Source organism: Podarcis tiliguerta (genome assembly GCF_965153285.1).
Source record: "Podarcis tiliguerta genome assembly, chromosome: 9".
NCBI lineage: Eukaryota > Metazoa > Chordata > Lepidosauria > Squamata > Lacertidae > Podarcis > Podarcis tiliguerta.
Window position 1 is genome coordinate 71,127,141 of NC_139542.1, and position 16,734 is coordinate 71,143,874.

A 16,734-nucleotide genomic window follows, 5' to 3' on the forward strand; every position below is an offset into this window, starting at 1 on the left:
CCCAAACTTAGGAGTTTCTCTCTTTCTCTCCCATTGGTACTTTTGCAAACCCTGAGGTGCCCCCAGGCCTGGAGGTAACTTCTCCGAATTGGTGCCAATTGGGCCACATAAGGACCCCTGCTTAGAGAAGAGTTTGCTATTCATTTACAGCAGGCATGGGGAACCTGCCATCCTCAAAGTGTTGTGGGACTACAACTTTCATCTGTAGCAGGAACCCCCCCCCCATCATTCAGTTTGTACAAACTTCACATACACTCACACTCACACTCACACACCACATACGCTACACTTCTGTTATAAATTCATAGAAAATCAACCATACATCGGATTTGCATTGTTCCACTTTTATTTTACTCCATGAAGGAAAGACTACAAAATGGGGAAGGTTTGATACAGGGCGCCATAATCCCTTCACCATCCCAGCACATCCACAGGAGCCCTGCCCAGTTGCCATGCCAACCCTGATGATCCCAGATAGAAGACAATCAAGATCACAAAGAACTTACATATGGGAGTGGATTCAGCATGATCAGATTTCCCTCAGGGGGCAGGAAACTGCGACTACCTTTTGTCTTCTGAAAATGACTCATGAGGAGGGGGAGAAGGGAACCAGCCAGGTGACAGGGCACTCAGGTTACCACCACAACTCCTCCCTCAACCCCTCCTTTCTGTAATGTATGCATGATGTTTCTGGGGGTGGGCTTGACCTAGAGGATGGGAATTTCAAAAGTTTTTATAAGGTCTTGCTCTGGTTGGTGTCTTTACTTTTTGTCCAAGGGAGCCCTTGGATTTTTCCGGTAACACATCAGTCCCAGCCAGTGAAACGGTCAGGGGTGATGGGAACTGTAGCCCAACAGCACCTAGATGGCCCCATGCCCCTGGTATATGGGGTGCTTTCACTTTTCAGTAGTGTTGTTTTCATCTTATGTACATTTATGAATCTTTTAACTGATCAATTGCCTAAGGTTTATCTGACCATGTGACAGCCCTGATTTAAAGTACCTCCAAAAAGTGGTCCTATTGTTTCTACATGCAACAACAGCAGCAAAAGTATTGTTGGCTCAGAAATGGAAGCAAGAAGAAATACCACTGAAAGAAGAATGGCAGACAAAATTAATGGACTACGCAGAATTGGATAAAATTACAGGCAGGATTCAAAACCTGCGGGACCAGAGATTTACAGAAGATTGGAAGAAATATACAAATTATTTGAAGAGCAACTGTAATCAACAAATTACGCTAGTAGGACTACAAGAAGTTTTGTTAGGAGAAATATATGAAATATTGCAAAGAAGAGAAAGATATTAGTTATGAGATTTAAATGTAATAGTGAAAATAAGAATAGATTGGAAAATTTTCAGATGTGATTGATGGAAGTCAAAAAATTGTATAAGATGTAAATGTATGTTTAATTATTGTTGAAAATGATACGTTGAAAAACTAATAATTTTTTTTATAAAAAAACAAAAAGTGGTCCTGAGCATCACAGTGAAGCAGGGAAATTACAGCCCTCTGGCCACTTTTGGCCCATGGGATCTTTTCATTCATTCATTCAGCCTTGAGAAGCTCAAAAACCCTGGCCCTCTTCTTAGCAGGCAAGTGAGTCCATCTGCCTCCTCCAGGGCCTCCCTTTCTCCCTTTAGGGCAAGCCTGACAATTTAGAATAGAATAGAATAGAATCATAGAGTTGGAAGAGACCACAAGGGCCATCGAGTCCAACCCCCTGCCAAGCAGGAAACACCATCAGAGCACTCCTGACATATGGTTGTCAAGCCTCTGCTTAAAGACCTCCAGATATTTGAAAGTGGCTAATAGAACTCCTCTCAGTCTTCTTTTCTCTAGGCTAAACATCCCCATCTTATCTTGGGACTCATCACAACTCCATCATCTTGACAAAGCAAGCATGAGAAGTAGAGATCATGGAGGACACCACTACTGCAGACTCAACCAGTTATGGATAGGCCATTGGTCCACCTAGCTCAGTCTTGTCTACACAGACTGCCAGTTGCTCCTCAGGAACTCAGAGCAGGTTCTCTCCTTAGTCCTACCTGGAGATACTACTGGGGATTGAATTTGGGACCCTCTGCGTGCCACTGTCAAAATGAGCTGGAAGAAGGAATAAAATGGGAAATAATTGCCATGGAAATTATGGTCGTTGGCGCATTTAAGCCTTGTCACGTAGGCTTCTAAGCCAGGATTCGGCCACCCCCGCCAGCCAGAACAATTAGCCTGCTCCCAGTAGAGAACAGGGTGCAATGGCCTCTATTAATTTGGCGGCTAGCAATCCAAACAGAGGAACAAAGCCCCGTCTCTTCCACTAACTCAGCAGGGCACAAACAAAAAGGCTTCCCACCAACAGCACAAAACAAACACCACAAGTGTGAAGCACCAAAGTGCTGTTTTAACAGAAATTGCTCTGTGGTTGCTTAGTTGCAGACAGCCTGGCTTGCATTTGCTACTAGCAATGTGCTTTATCGAGCCTTGATTACATGGAGAGTAATTGCAGCACTCACTCACAGCACCAGCAAATCATATGGACACTGGCTTCATCTCAGGAATAACATGGGGGCAGCTATCCCTAACGGGAGGTGGGCAAGCACCAATGAACTCTTAGCTAGGCAAGGGTCACAACATCACAAAACAGTCACATGAACATCATTTAGGGAGCACTACCAGGAAGGACGCGGGTGGCGCTGTGGTCTAAACCACAGAGCCTAGGGGTTGCCGATCAGAAGGTCGGTGGTTCGAATCCCCACGACGGGGTGAGCTCCTGTTGCTCAGTTCCTGCTCCTGCCAACCTAGCAGTTTGAAAGCACGAGCAAGTAGATAAATAGGTATCACTCCAGCGGGAAGGAAACAGCGTTTCCGTGTGCTGCTCTGGTTCACCAGAAGCAGCTTAGTCATGCTGGCCACATGACCTGGAAGCTGTATGCCGGCTCCCTCGGCCAGTAAAGCGAGATGAGTGCCGCAACCCCAGAGTCGGTCACGACTGGACCTTACCAGGAGGCTCAGCTTCCATCAGGAATGGGGAACCTCCAAATGTTGCTGGACTACAACTCCCAACATCCTTGACAGTTGTGCAAACGAGAAGGAGCTGATGGGATTCAGGAATCCAGCAGCACCTGGAGGGTTGCAGGTTTCCCTGTTTTCCAGAGAGAGAGAACATCTCAGGCCACAGCAAAGTGCCCTATGATCTCATTGCTGGACAAGGAAGTACTGCACACAAAGTAAAGATGGCTAATTGAGGAAATAGACTGCACACAACCTGGTTCAGTTGGGGTGTGCAATGTAAGGACTGATACAGGCCAGTGATAGATAGATGATAGACAGACAGACAGACAGACAGACAGACAGACAGATAATCTCTATCCTCATTCAAGTTTAACATCTTAACAGACAGCGCATATACTACAGTACAGACTCAACAGAACACCTCTAAGCAGCTTGACAATCTAAAATGTCAATTAAAATAAACCAAGATGAACAAGCATTTTTTTTAAAAAAGTTGATGCAAAAATATTAGCCAAAATAAAAATAAAACCAGGAATTTTAATAAACTTACGCACAATAAAATTACGTGGTAATTTCATGGGTATGCATGCTGGCAGTGGGGGGAGGGTAGAGGCACCCAAAATAATGTAACGACACCACCTGGCAGAACAAACCTAACAAATTTCCTCACACTATCAGAACAGCAACCCATCTGGACCAGCACTCTGCCTTCAACAGTGGGCAGATGTCTAGCTGTTTGCCATAATACTGAAATAATTGTTTTAGGATAATGTTGGGGGGAAATTTAGAAATCATTTGGTTGATTTAGCAATCCCTATTTTTCTTTAGATATTTTAGGATTTTGATGTTTAGTTGTTTATTTTTATGCATATATTTACTTACTATATTTCAAAATATTTAATTTTTATATATTAAGAGCTGCTAACACAGCCAACACAACTAAATGCAAACGGTTTAAAATTATGAAAATAGTATTCATATTAGACCACATGAGAAACAGGAAGCAGGGGTTTTTGTTACCAAAAAAAGATCAGCAGATCAACAATCTATAGATCAATAGATATGGAAAGGGTGGAGGCTCAGTGGTGCATCTGCTTTGAATACCCTCTGATTCTCCCGTGGGGCCAGGAGAGACCCCTGTCTGAAACACAGTACAGTCTGTAAGACAGTACTGAGCTAGATGGCGTGACTTGGCATGCTATATATGATCCTATAGAGCTGTCAACCAGAACTCAAATGCCTGCTAAAATGAATGCAAGGTGCAAGCGACAACTGAGCCAGCCAGTTCTTCTCCTAGGAGGGGACTGTCAAATCTAGGTGGGATGAAATGCCACGTTGTCCTGTTCTCAGATACTGTTTATTGCATTCAAAGCTGGGCACAAACTGCACAATGAACCTTATTTCTTTTAAATCAGAGCCAGGGAATCTGTCTCCAACTCCCATCAGTCCCAGCCAGCCTGGTCAATGATCAGGGATGACGGCAGTTGGAGTCCAATAACATCTGGAGGGCCACATTCCCCCCCCCCCATTTTAATTACAAGGGGCAGCATCCAACAAACACCTCGTCAGAGCAAGGATTTCCAGTGCTTGCTGCTGCTGTTATTGGGAGTTGCTTTAGGTATTTTTAATGAACGGCACATGTTTTGCAGATATGTGCTATAATATAAAATATCTTACATATCATATAGAATATTTTAAAAGGTTCCAAATTCTTTTGAGGTGTTTTGTGTAACAAGCGACTAACAAATTCAATAAATTAACAATTTGTTCCTTGTAAAAGTTACAATCCAAATAATACTAGATCACTCAAGATGGTTTCCCCTGAATAATTTTCAAGTGACTTCCTCTTAATCTGTTGAGCATCACATTTTTACTCAGATTCAGGGACCTGCAAAAGAAGGCTCCTCAAACACAGTGTGGTGACTAACGTCTTGCAAAATGTCAAAACGATCATGCCTACATAATTTTGTGGCCACGATCCTGCCACTGAAAAGTACAGCTAGTACTTCGGTAACCCAGAAGTGCACACAGGTGTCTTGAAAAACACTCCTGATCTTATGTGGCTTTGTGTGAATCCACATCGGATTATGGTTGCAGGTTAAGGTGGTTCCAGCCCAGAAGCTATTAAGAACATAAGAAGAGTTTGCAGGATCAGGCCAATGGCCCATCTAGTCCAGCATCCTCTTCTCACAGGGGCCAACCAGATTCCCTAATGAGAAACTCAAAAGCAGGATTCAACCACAAGAGCAAACCTCTCTCTTCCTTGGCTTCCAGGAACGGTTATGCGAAAGCTTTGAAGCTTTGTTCCCTCTTGACCATGGAGGCAGAAAATAAGCCGTTGAGGCTAGAAGCCATTGATAGCCTTCTCTTCCTCCATGAATTTATTTCTCTTTTAAAGCCATCTAGGTTGGTAGCTATCACTGCCTCCTGCAGGAGTGAGTTCCACAGTTTAATTATGCATAATAATAATAATAAATTTTATTTATATCCCGCCCTCCCCAGGCTCAGGGCAGCTAACACCAACAAAATCACAGTAAAAACGTAATAGAGGGGAAAGGGGGGGGGACCAATTTAAAATACAGGTTAAAATGCAATTTAAAATGCAGCCTCATTTTAAAGTAGCTGATAAATCAAGACCATAAGGGGAGGGAAACATAAGGGTCAGACCGAGACCAAACCAAAGGCCAGGTGGAACAGCTCCGTCTTGCAGGCCCTGCGGAAAGATGCCAAGTCCTGCAGAGCCCTGGTCTCTTGTGACAGAGCGTTCCACCACGTCGGGGCCAGTGCTGAAAAGGCCCTGGCCCTAGTTGAAACCAATCTAACCACCTTGAGACCTGGGACCTCCAAAGTGTTGTTATTTGTGGACCTTAAGGTCCTCCGCGGGGCATACCAGGAGAGGCAGTCCTGTATGTACGTGGTACCGTAGGTACTACATGAAGAAGTACAGTGGTACCTCGGGTTACATATGCTTCAGGTTACAGCCTCCACTAACCCAGAAAAAGTGCTTCAGGTTAAGAACTTTGCTTCCGGATGAGAACAGAAATCATGCTCCGGCGGAGCGGCAGCAGCAGAGAGGCCCCATTAGCTAAAGTGGTGCTTCAGGTTAAGCACAGTTTCAGGTTAAGTACAGACCTCCGGAACGAATTAAGTACTTAACCCGAGGTACCACTGTACTTTCTTCTCTCTGTCCTGAATCTTTCAACATTCAACTTCACAGGATGTTCGAGAGTTCTAGTGTTGGGAGGGGTGGAGAAACTTTCCTCTTTAAATTACTTAATCCAGCCTTTGCCAACCTAGTGTTGTGGACTACAATTCCCATCAGCCAGCACAGCCATGGAGGGCACCAGCTTGGCAGAGACTGGATTAATCTGAAACAGATATCCAATATCTCAGTCACTCCCTCTCTATCTCCATTTGAATGAGGCAAGACAAGCCTTTGGCAAACAGACTTGAAAACGAAAATACGGCACACACGGCAGAGACTCGCAAGGCAAAACCCAACAGATCTGAGCCACGGAGTGTTCTTGACTTTGCTCTCTCAAAAGTTAGCTGCCTTCTGCCGCAGCCTAAGAACTATGAGGCCACGTGCAGACAAAGACAGGCAAATCAGCTGCACTTTCACTTTTCTTGCCTTTATGCATTCACCCTCCAAGAGCCCCATAATTCTTCCTTCTCACATACACACTCACAACAACCCTGTAGGGTAGGGCTAAGCTGAGAAAATGTAATTGGCCCACAATTATTCCAGGAGCTCCCCAAGCGCACAGAGATTTCAACCAGCAAGGGCTAATGGTTATGGCGCTGAGCTATGATTTGGGAGGTCCAACTATAAACCTGAGTATGGATGACCCTGAGTCAATCATGCCCAGCCAACCTCACAGGGGAGCTGCCAGGCTAAACTGAGAGGGTGAGAGAACAATGCAGGGTTTGGTAGAGAAATTACCGTATTTTTTGCTCTATAAGACTCACTTTTTCCCTCCTAAAAAGTAAGGGGAAATGTGTGTGCGTCTTATGGAGCGAATGCAGGCTGCGCAGCTATCCCAGAAGCCAGAACAGCAAGAGGGATCGCTGCTTTCACTGCGCAGCGATCCCTCTTGCTGTTCTGGCTTCTGAGATTTAGAATATTTTTTTTTCTTGTTTTCCTCCTCCAAAAACTAGGTGCGTCTTGTGGTCCGGTGCGTCTTATAGAGCGAAAAATACGGTAAGTAAAAATAAAAACCTAACAGTAGGATTCAACTTTGTGCAAGAAAACCTTTGTTCCTGCTTTGCAGGGGGTTGGACTCTGTTCTCCTTGAGGTCCCTCCCTACTCTGCACTTCTATGATTATTCTGGAAACAAAACACACACATGGATCTCTCCATGCAGGTATTTAAAGCGCTGACTAAGGGCTGACTTTGGATTTTAATCCACTGCTGTATTGTTTAATGGTTGAATTGTTTTGAGCCCCACTTGATTTTATATGTGTGTTACGGTTTCTTGGACACTGCCCCGAGATTCTGTAGGAGGAAGGTCAATATAGAAAAATAGCAAAGAAACAAACTTTTCAGCCCACAATCCAACATGCATTTACATGGAAGAAAGTGCCACTGAACAGAACGAGCCTTCTTTCTGAGTAAACTTACTTTTGTGCTCTGAAAATGTCATACACACACCACAGAGTACACTTTCATAAACTAAAACCACAAATGATGAATTGTATGTAGTTAAACAGGTAAAATAAGCTAAGGCTTGATTGGGAAAGTCTTACACATATTTCAATTCTTCCTAAAATCTCTATTGCTCCCTTCCCCCTCCAGGGTGGCAAGAAACAGGCTTTTCCCAGGGGGGGCATCAGGATTTATGGAAATTCTACACCCCCATTTTGAACAGGAATAGCAGAGAACAACTTGCAGGCGGTAGTCATAAAGGGCTGTGCATTATTTAAAGTGCAACGGAGTAAGTAAGTCGTACTTCCTGATGCTCAGGGCATCTGAAAAACAGGAAGAATCTAACCTGGCCTGCTACCTCCAGCAATGCAGAGCTAGCGGGGACCAGATCTTTGCCCTTCCTTTAATTTCTATGCACCCTTCTCAATCTCCAGTCAAAAACAACTCCTGCCTGGAAAACATGTATGTATGCAAACATGCATGAAGAAGCCGCTCTCTGCCCTCAGCAGCACGCCACTAATCCTGAGCGCCCAGCACCACTGAGCCCTCACAGGGGCAGCTTTAATCAGCTGTTGCCAGACCTTTAAATTAGCTGCGGTAACAATAAGCTCCCACCCACCTGTCCCTGAGCCTTTTAAACCCCTTATCCCATCAACTGCCTATTGGCAAAGGGGGGGGGGGTGAGCTTTGCTGCATTGTGCCCCCGCCTGCCCCCAGGCCTCCTGGTGTGACAATGGCTGTTGTGAGGGCGGCAGCACAGATCCCTCCCCGCTGGCCGGACAAGCCACTCCACACACAATATGACTCACTGATGGTGACAATGTGCGTCTGCAAAGGCCCAGCTGGGGAGGACTGTAGCACCACTGTCCGTGGGGATGGACGGCAGCCATACAAAGGCAACGTGGATCTCCAAGCCGCCAGCCCTTCTTCACACCACCCGTGCAGGCTCCGGCTCTGTGAGGCGCCAAAAGAACCCCACAAGAGGCATTTCTGCTGCCACACACACACCTCGGAAGAAAAGTTCATTGAGAACCCCCGGGGGGAAGTTAAGAGGGAGCTCTGCACAAGCAACTCCATGGGGCACGGAGGGAAGGGTCTGCCAGATGTGGGCAGAAAAGGGAGGGGTAACCAAGGGGTCAGACAATAAGCGACAGGGTGATCAGCATCTACAGCATCCAGGAAGCATCTACAGTATTTGTTTCATTATGTTTTGCTGCTGCTGCTTACGGGCCCCCATTGTTTCTGTGTATCGTCTTGGGCTCCAGGAAATGTTCAGTTACCAAGAACCACTGAAGGGAAATTTCATTTATTCTAGGAAAGAGGGGAGGGCGAAACCACCCAAAAGACGGCCTTTCCCCATGGCATTGATTCTCGCCTTCCACACCGCTGAGGTCCCTCCGGGAAGACCAGGCCACTTTCTAAGGTATGATCTGAAAATATCCCTCCGCCGCATCAGGTCATCACGAAGCCGGACATCAACATTCACGGCACACACAGGGAGGATGCAGATCCAAAGACACCTCTGCCCCTCAGCAGCCCGACGGATCTCGCCCACCCGCGAGACCCCGACGGGTCTTGCACCCAGAGAAAGGGAAGCAGCAACGGGGCCGGAGGGAAGTGGCAGGCCTCGTCCAAGTCGAAGGCAGAGCGACTCTCCCCGAGGCAGCGACGCGAGACAGGAGCACGCCCCGCCGCCGCCGCCGCCTCCTCGCACCCTGGGGCGGCTGGGGGAGGCTGATCGGCCGGCCGGCCGGCCTGCCAGCCACTTCCCTTCGGCTTCTTTTCGGAAGCCTTACGTGGGAAAGAGCGCTTTGGTGGGTGTGATGCACTCCGCCCCCCCCCCGCCTCTTCCCCAGGGACTAGTCACTTGAGTGGAATATCCCCCGAGTTCCCACCCGCCTACAAAGCGCCAGAAAAAAGGCGTGGGGAAGGATGGACAAGTCGCCCCTCTCCAGGCGGCCTGCGAGGAACCGGGGGCACGAACCTTTAGATCCCCACAACGCACCGTGGGGCGGCGAGGAAGCCGCGCTGCTCACCTCTCTCCAGGCTCCGTCTTGCCTCGGCGGCCCGGCTGGTCTCGGCGAGCCGCTGTGGGGTTAGTCCATGCAGCGGGAGAGCCCCCGGGGACTCGGGGCCACAGGGCCGGCGGAGAAGGCAGCTCCGAGGGCCGGAGGGGTCGTACAGCAGCGGAGGTGGAGATCCAGAGATGCAGCGGGAGGAAGGCGGAGGGCGGGAGGGGCGCTGGGGCAGCAGCAGCGGCGGGACCCGAGGCGGGGGCGGGGAAACAATGTAGCGCCGCCGCCGCCGCGAACGTTCCGATTTCGAACGCCGCCGGCTCCCTTTGGAACGTTGGCGCCGCCGGAGTTCCAGGCGCGTCGCTGCAGCCTCGGAAGCGGCGCGGCGGCTGCGAGGGAAGGAGCGGCGCCCGAGACCCCCGGCCAGGAAGGCGCTCGTCCTTCGCGTCCCACCACCGCTTGCTCTCGTTCCGCGCCCCAGCTCCGCCGCCGCCGCCGCCGGGAGCCTCGCAGGGCCTGGCTGCACACACAGAGAGAGGGAGGAAGCCCCGAGCGGTCCTACGGCGCCTGCGCCGCCCCAGCTCCTTCCTTCCCACCATCGCCCGCCCAGCCCTCTCGGCAGCAGGTCCCTCCCAGCCGGCGGCGGAGGGAGCGCGTCACCTGCTGGCCGATTCAGGAGAAGCGGAGCTGCCGGGCCGGCGCGCTCGGGCTCTCTCCCATTGAGCCGCTAAGGCGGTGTAGCCAGGCTCGGGGAACAAGCTTTGCGGCGGGCTGTGCCCAAGTGCGGGGTTGCTACTGGGAATAGAATATTCTGTGTTGCATCCGACTCCGTTGCGCTCAGAGTAGACCCGCCGAAATGAGCGGACATGCATTGGTCATGACCATTCATTTCATTGGGTGCGCTCTGAGTGTGGCTGACTCACGAGACACCTCTTTGTAAGTGACTTGGAAGAAATGGGTGATCAACAAGCCAAGGAGCTTCTATTTATTTCATTATGTTTTGCTTATTATTTTTATTTATTTCATAAAATGTATACAGTGCTTGATTGGAAAAAAAACAAAAACAAAACTCAAAGCAGTTTACAAAGAGAACAATAAAATTACCAGTGAAAAAACCTGTTGAAAACATTCAAAAGATAAAATTAGCAATAAAGTAAACACACACATACATATACGCACATTCAATGTGTCTTCATAGGGTTGTCTAAACAAACATGTTCTTGTATCCCATCTTTCCTCCTAGGAGCTCTCCCATTTTACCCTCCCAGCAACTCTGCAAAGTAGGTTAAGCTGAAAGAAGTGACTGAGCCAGCAAGCATCCTGGCTGAGTGGCGATTGGAACCCTGGTCTCTCCCAGGTCCTAGTCCAACATCCTAATCACTGCACCACACTGGCTCTCAGTTGGTGGCACATGGATGGGGAACATTTGGCCCTTCAGGTGTTGCTGGATGAGCTCCCCTGACCCCTGAGGAGGGAGAAAGGTTGTTTTCTGCTGCTCCAGAGAAGCGGACACGGAGCAATGGATCCAAACTACAAGAAAGAAGATTCCACCTAAACATTAGGAAGAACTTCCTGACAGTAAGAGCTGTTTGACAGTGGAATTTGCTGCCAAGGAGTGTGCTGGAGTCTCCTTCTTTGGAGGTCTTTAAGCAGAGGCTTGACAACCATATGTCAGGAGTGCTCTGATGGTGTTTCCTGCTTGGCAGGGGGTTGGACTCAATGGCCCTTGTGGTCTCTTCCAACTCTATGATTCTATGATTCTGATCATTGGTTATGCTGGCTGGGGCTGATGAGAGTTACAGTCCCACCTGGGTTAGAGTCCTTTTGATGATATGTGCAGCACACAATCTTGTTATTACCAACAAGTGCGGCTTTCTCCCAATTGAAGTGCAGTGTGTTTGAGGACTGGGACATTTGCAGGGAAACCAAAATGCTTGTTTACAAAGCTATTGTACTACCAACCTTACTATATAGAATCATAGAATCATAGAGTTGGAATGCTTGGGAAACATGGACCACTTATAAACGCCATCTCCAACTCCTCGAAATATTCCACCAACAGTGTCTCCGAAAAAATTTACACATCACTTTGGAAGACAGGTGAATTAATATCAGTGTACTGGAAGAAGCAAAGATCACCAGCGTGGTGTAGTGGTTAAGAGCGGTAGTCTTGCAATCTGGGGAACCGGGTTCGCGTCTCCGCTCCTCCACATGCAGCTGCTGGGTGACCTTGGGCCAGTCACACTTCTCTGAAGTCTCTCAGCCCCACTCACCTCACAGAGTGTTTGTTGTGGGGGAGGAAGGGAAAGGAGAATGTTAGCCGCGTTGGGACTCCTTAGGGTAGTGATAAAGCGGGATATCAAATTCAAAAAAATCACCAGTGTTGAAGCAATGATTCTTCAACATCAGCTTCGTTGGACTGGTCATGTTGTGCGGATGCCTGATGATTGTCTTCCAAAGCAACTACTCTATTCCGAACTTAAAAATGGAAAGTGTAATGCTGGGGGTCAACAAAAGAGGTTTAAATACTGTCTCAAGGCAAATCTAAAAAATTGTAGTATAAACACTGACAACTGGGAAACACTTGTCTGCAAGTGCTCCAGTTGGAGAACAGCCTTTACCAAAGGTTTCATGGGCTTTGAAGACACTCGAACTCAGGATGCAAGGGAGAAATGTGCTAAGAGGAAGGCACGCTTGGCAAATCCACACCATGTTCAACTCCCGCCTGGAAACCAATATCCCCACTGTGGAAGAATGTGTGGGTCCAGAATTGGCCTCCACAGTCACTTACGGACTCATTGTTAAAACTGTGTTTATGGATGACAATCTTACTCAGCTACGAGTGATCGCTGAAGAAGAAGAGTCCTTCCCATCTCTGATTTACCATTGAAGGTTTTACCATTGCCATTACCCAGGTGTAATACAGAGATGCAGAGCAGAAGTCAAGCTGCAACATTAGATTAATGAATCAGTTAAAATTCATTGCTATAAAAAACAGAAACAATGAACTTTCAATTGACTAAAATAGTGTACCCTTGAGGGACGCTGGTGGTGCATGTTGGTTAAACCACAGAGCCTAGGACTTGCTGATCAGAAGATTGGCAGTTCAAATCCCCGTGACGGGGTGAGCTCCCATTGCTCGGTCCCTGCTCCTGCCAACCTAGCAGTTCAAAAGCATGTCAAAGTGCAAGTAGATAAATAGGTACCGCTCCGGCGGGAAGGTAAACAGCGTTTCCATGTGCTGCTCTGGTTTGCCAGAAGCGGCTTAGTCATGCTGGCCACATGACCCGGAAGCTGTCCGCCGGCTCCCTCGGCCAATAAAGCGAGATGAGCGCCGCAACCCCAGAGTCGGTCACGACTGGACCTAATGGTCAGGGGTCCCTTTACCTTTACCTAGTGTACCCTGATTAATCAATCCAGTGACTCTATCTATCTATATCTACATACATACAACAAGAGAGTCAATTAACACGTTAAAGCCTAACATTTATTATGGCATAAGCTTGCATGGACCACACATGAGCAGTGACACTCCACCATGCCATCTACTGCTGTGTCCTGATAAGTAAGCTCCTTTAAGTGACTTGGGTAAGCGTTGTATAGGATTGCAGCCTTGGATATATTTAATTTGGTGTCAGGCCTAAGTATATGTCAAGGCAAGTGCTGCAATTCCTGGACTGGACTGGGTTGCATTTTGGGTCCTGTGTAGCTCTACAACTCTACTATTCTAAGCCAGTTAATGTAATGAACTATCTGCAGATGGTGCACATACCTCCAACACAATTGAATAGAGACCCTATGGCCCTGCCAGAGACTGTTGTACTCCAACTCCCATCACCCCCAGCTAGCATAGCCCAATAGGCAGGGATGATGGGACCTGTAGTTCAGCATTGTGAGGGCCATGTGCTCTTATGCAGATTGGGAATAGGATATATTATCTGCCTGCTTGCCTGGTTTGCAGGGAATTTTGGCTAAGCAGGTAAGTATGGATTGCCTGGTGGATGAATGCCTTTTCTTTCTGTAGGTTGATTATAGTGCATAAACCAACATGCAAAACAGGATGTAGAAACAGCCGCAGCTCTGATGGCGCTAAGCGCCCCTGAGGATCCATGGAGGAATAAACATTGTTAAAATGTAGATGGGGTTAGGATTTGTATGAGTTTCTCTAAACTTTTTGCAAAAGTAGGTGATTTCAGAGCTGAATTTTGTACCACCCTAAATTCAGTGCTGCAGTTGATGCTGGTATGCCCCACGGAGAGCCTCAAGGTCTATAAATAGCAACACCCTAGTGGTCCCAGGCCCTAAGGAAGTTAGATTGGCTTCAACCAGAGCCAGGGCCTTTTCAACTCTGGCTCCGGCCTTGTGGAACGCTCTGCCTCATGAGACCAGGGCCCTGCAGGATCTGATTTCTTTCCGCAGGGCCTGTAAGACAGAGTTGTTCCGCCTGGCCTTTGGCTTGGAGCCAATTTGATTCCCTCCCTCTCTTTCTTTTTTCTTTTCCTTCTCCTCCTGCAATGAGGCTACGTTTTAATATTTTAATGTTCCATTATTTTAATGTTGTACTTTACTTTTGTTTTTAAGTTGTAATCATTCATCTTGTTTTTATTATTGCTTGTAAGCCGCTCTGAGCCCAGCCTTGGCTGGGGAGGGCGGGGTATAAATAAAAAATTATTATTATTATTATTATTATGAACTACAACTCCCAACAGTCGGTGTAACATGCCCTGGCCTGCATGCAGGGTGACAGGGTCCAATATCATGCGGCAGGTCACATCTGCAGATTTGCAGTGCACTCCGCCCTGCATGCCAGATGATGGCTTTGTTCAACACAGAGAAGGCCATGTTGAGCAGGCATGGTGCACCCCGCCCTGTGTTGCTCAGAGACAGGTCCAATATTGCGCTTCAGGCTGTGTTTGCCGTTTGCTGTGCGTAGCTCACCATGCCCTGCATGCTGGGTGACAGTGTGCACCGCCCTGCAAACTAGGCAATGGGGTCCCTCGCTTCATGGCAGGCCGCATCTGATGGCTGTGCCATGCTCCATCCTGCGAGCTAGGTGACAAGGTCCAATATTGCTCAGCAGGCCGCATCTGATAGTGGAATATGGTTAGAAAAACCCAAAATGCCACAAAAGGTAAAGAATGGTCAGATAAACCAAAAAGGTGCTGGGGGGGGGCACATTTTCAGAAACAAGCACAATTTCATCAGTACTGAAGAATGCTCAGAAGACGTATAAGGTACAAGGAAAAGCAGAACACACTGAGAAACATGCTGAATCCCACAAAAATCAAGAAAGCTTGGGAAAACCATAAAGTCCTAGAAAAGGTGGAAATGGTCTGAAAAACCCAAAATGCCAGAAAAAGCAAGGATAGTCAGAAAAACCCAAAAGTCCCTGATAAGAGAAACACACTTAGAAATAGGAAAATCCCACCAATACTAAAGAGTGCTCAGAAGAATTGGGTGCATGAAAAATAATAGCCCTGAGAAGAACAGAAAACCACAAACATTTGTTTATTTGAAGGGCATTTTGAGTCTTTCTGATCACCTTCATTTCTTCTAAGACTCTTCATTATTGGTGGGATTGTGTTTGTTTCTGAATGTATTCCCCCTTTCTTTGGGGTTTTGGTCCATCAGACCATTATTCACTTTTCCCGGCATGTTCGGTCTTTCAGCCCATCTTTCAGCCTTTCTGAGAATCTGTTGTGATTATTATTCTTTACAAGTTGTTGCCATTTTACTTGTTTCTCTGTGCTTTTGACTATTCTGCACTTTTTCTGGTATTTTGCATATTTAACTTTTTATGGGTTTCTATGGTTATTTTGACCATTCTTCAATATATGTTGGATTTTGCACATTTCTGTGGGTGTTTGGTCATTCGTCACTTCTTCTGGCTATTTGCGTTTTTCAGACCACCTTTTATATTTTCTGTGACTAAATGGTTGTTCTGAGCATTCCTCACCATTTGTGGGATTTGGCTTGTTTCTCAGTGTGTTCTGCTTTCTTGGACATTTTGCTTCTCAGCATTCTGCACTGGTTGGAATCTGGGGGTTTCTGAGGGGGTTTCCCTTTTGTTGTTTTTGGCATTTCAGGCTTTTCTGACCCATCTTTCACCTTATGGACCTTATACTCTCATCTGGATGACGGCTAAAAGATTGAGGTTGAATCCTGACAAGACAGAAGTACTGTTTTTGGGGGACAGGAGGCAGGCAGGTGTGGAGGATTCCCTGGTCCTGAATGGGGTAACTGTGCCCCTGAAGGACCAGGTGCGCAGCCTGGGAGTCATTTTGGACTCACAGCTGTCCATGGAGGCACAGGTCAAATCTGTGTCCAGGGCAGCTGTTTACCAGCTCTATCTGGTACGTAGGCTGAGACCCTATCTGCCTGCGGACTGTCTTGCCAGAGTGGTGCATGCTCTGGTTATCTCCCACTTGGACTACTGCAATGCGCTCTGCGTGGGGCTGCCTTTGAAGGTGACTCGGAAACTACAACTAATCCAGAATGCGGCAGCTAGACTGGTGACTGGGGGCGGCCATCGAGACCACATAACACCGGTCTTGAAAGACCTACATTGGCTCCCAGTACGTTTCCGAGCACAATTCAAAGTGTTGGTGCTGAACTTTAAAGCCCTAAATAGTCTCGGTCCAGTATACCTGAAGAAGCGTCTCCACCCCCATCATTCAGCCCAGACACTGACGTCCAGCGCTGAGGGCCTTCTGGTGGTTCCCTCATTGCGAGAAGCAAAGCTACAGGGAACCAGGCAGAGGGCCTTCTCGGTGGTGGCTCCCGCCCTGTGGAACGCCCTTCCAGCAGATGTCAAAGCGATAAACAACTACCTGACATTCAGAAGACATCTGAAGGCAGCCCTGTTCAGGGAAGTTTTTAACGTGTGATATTTTACTGTATTTTGGGTTTCTATGGAAGCCGCCCAGAGTGGCTGGGGAGGCCCAGCCAGATGGGCGGGGTACAAATAACATATTATTATTATTATTATTATTACTCCGGCTCCTGTGACCCATCATGGACTTGGGGCCCTAAGATGCAACCCCAAATGGTTCAGATAGGAC

At 47.5% G+C, this 16,734-nt stretch overlaps 1 protein-coding gene across 9 annotated transcripts in view; it reads right to left on the reverse strand.

Annotated features, from left to right (window-relative positions):
* The window catches only part of CSK (C-terminal Src kinase), a 73,236-nt gene extending 62,840 nt beyond the window's left edge, over positions 1-10,396 (reverse strand). For 3 of the 9 annotated variants that reach the window (XM_083399065.1, XM_083399063.1, XM_083399062.1), the window contains exon 1: positions 8,468-8,563. In XM_083399065.1, coding sequence (XP_083255191.1) covers positions 8,468-8,548 — 81 coding nt within the window. In that variant the 5' untranslated portion in view covers positions 8,549-8,563. Of the gene's footprint in view, positions 1-8,016; positions 8,036-8,467 lie in introns of those variants that run through there. The other 6 variants (XM_083399059.1, XM_083399058.1, XM_083399060.1 and 3 more) reach the window with 6 other exon arrangements.
* Positions 10,397-16,734: the final 6,338 nt, after the last annotated feature.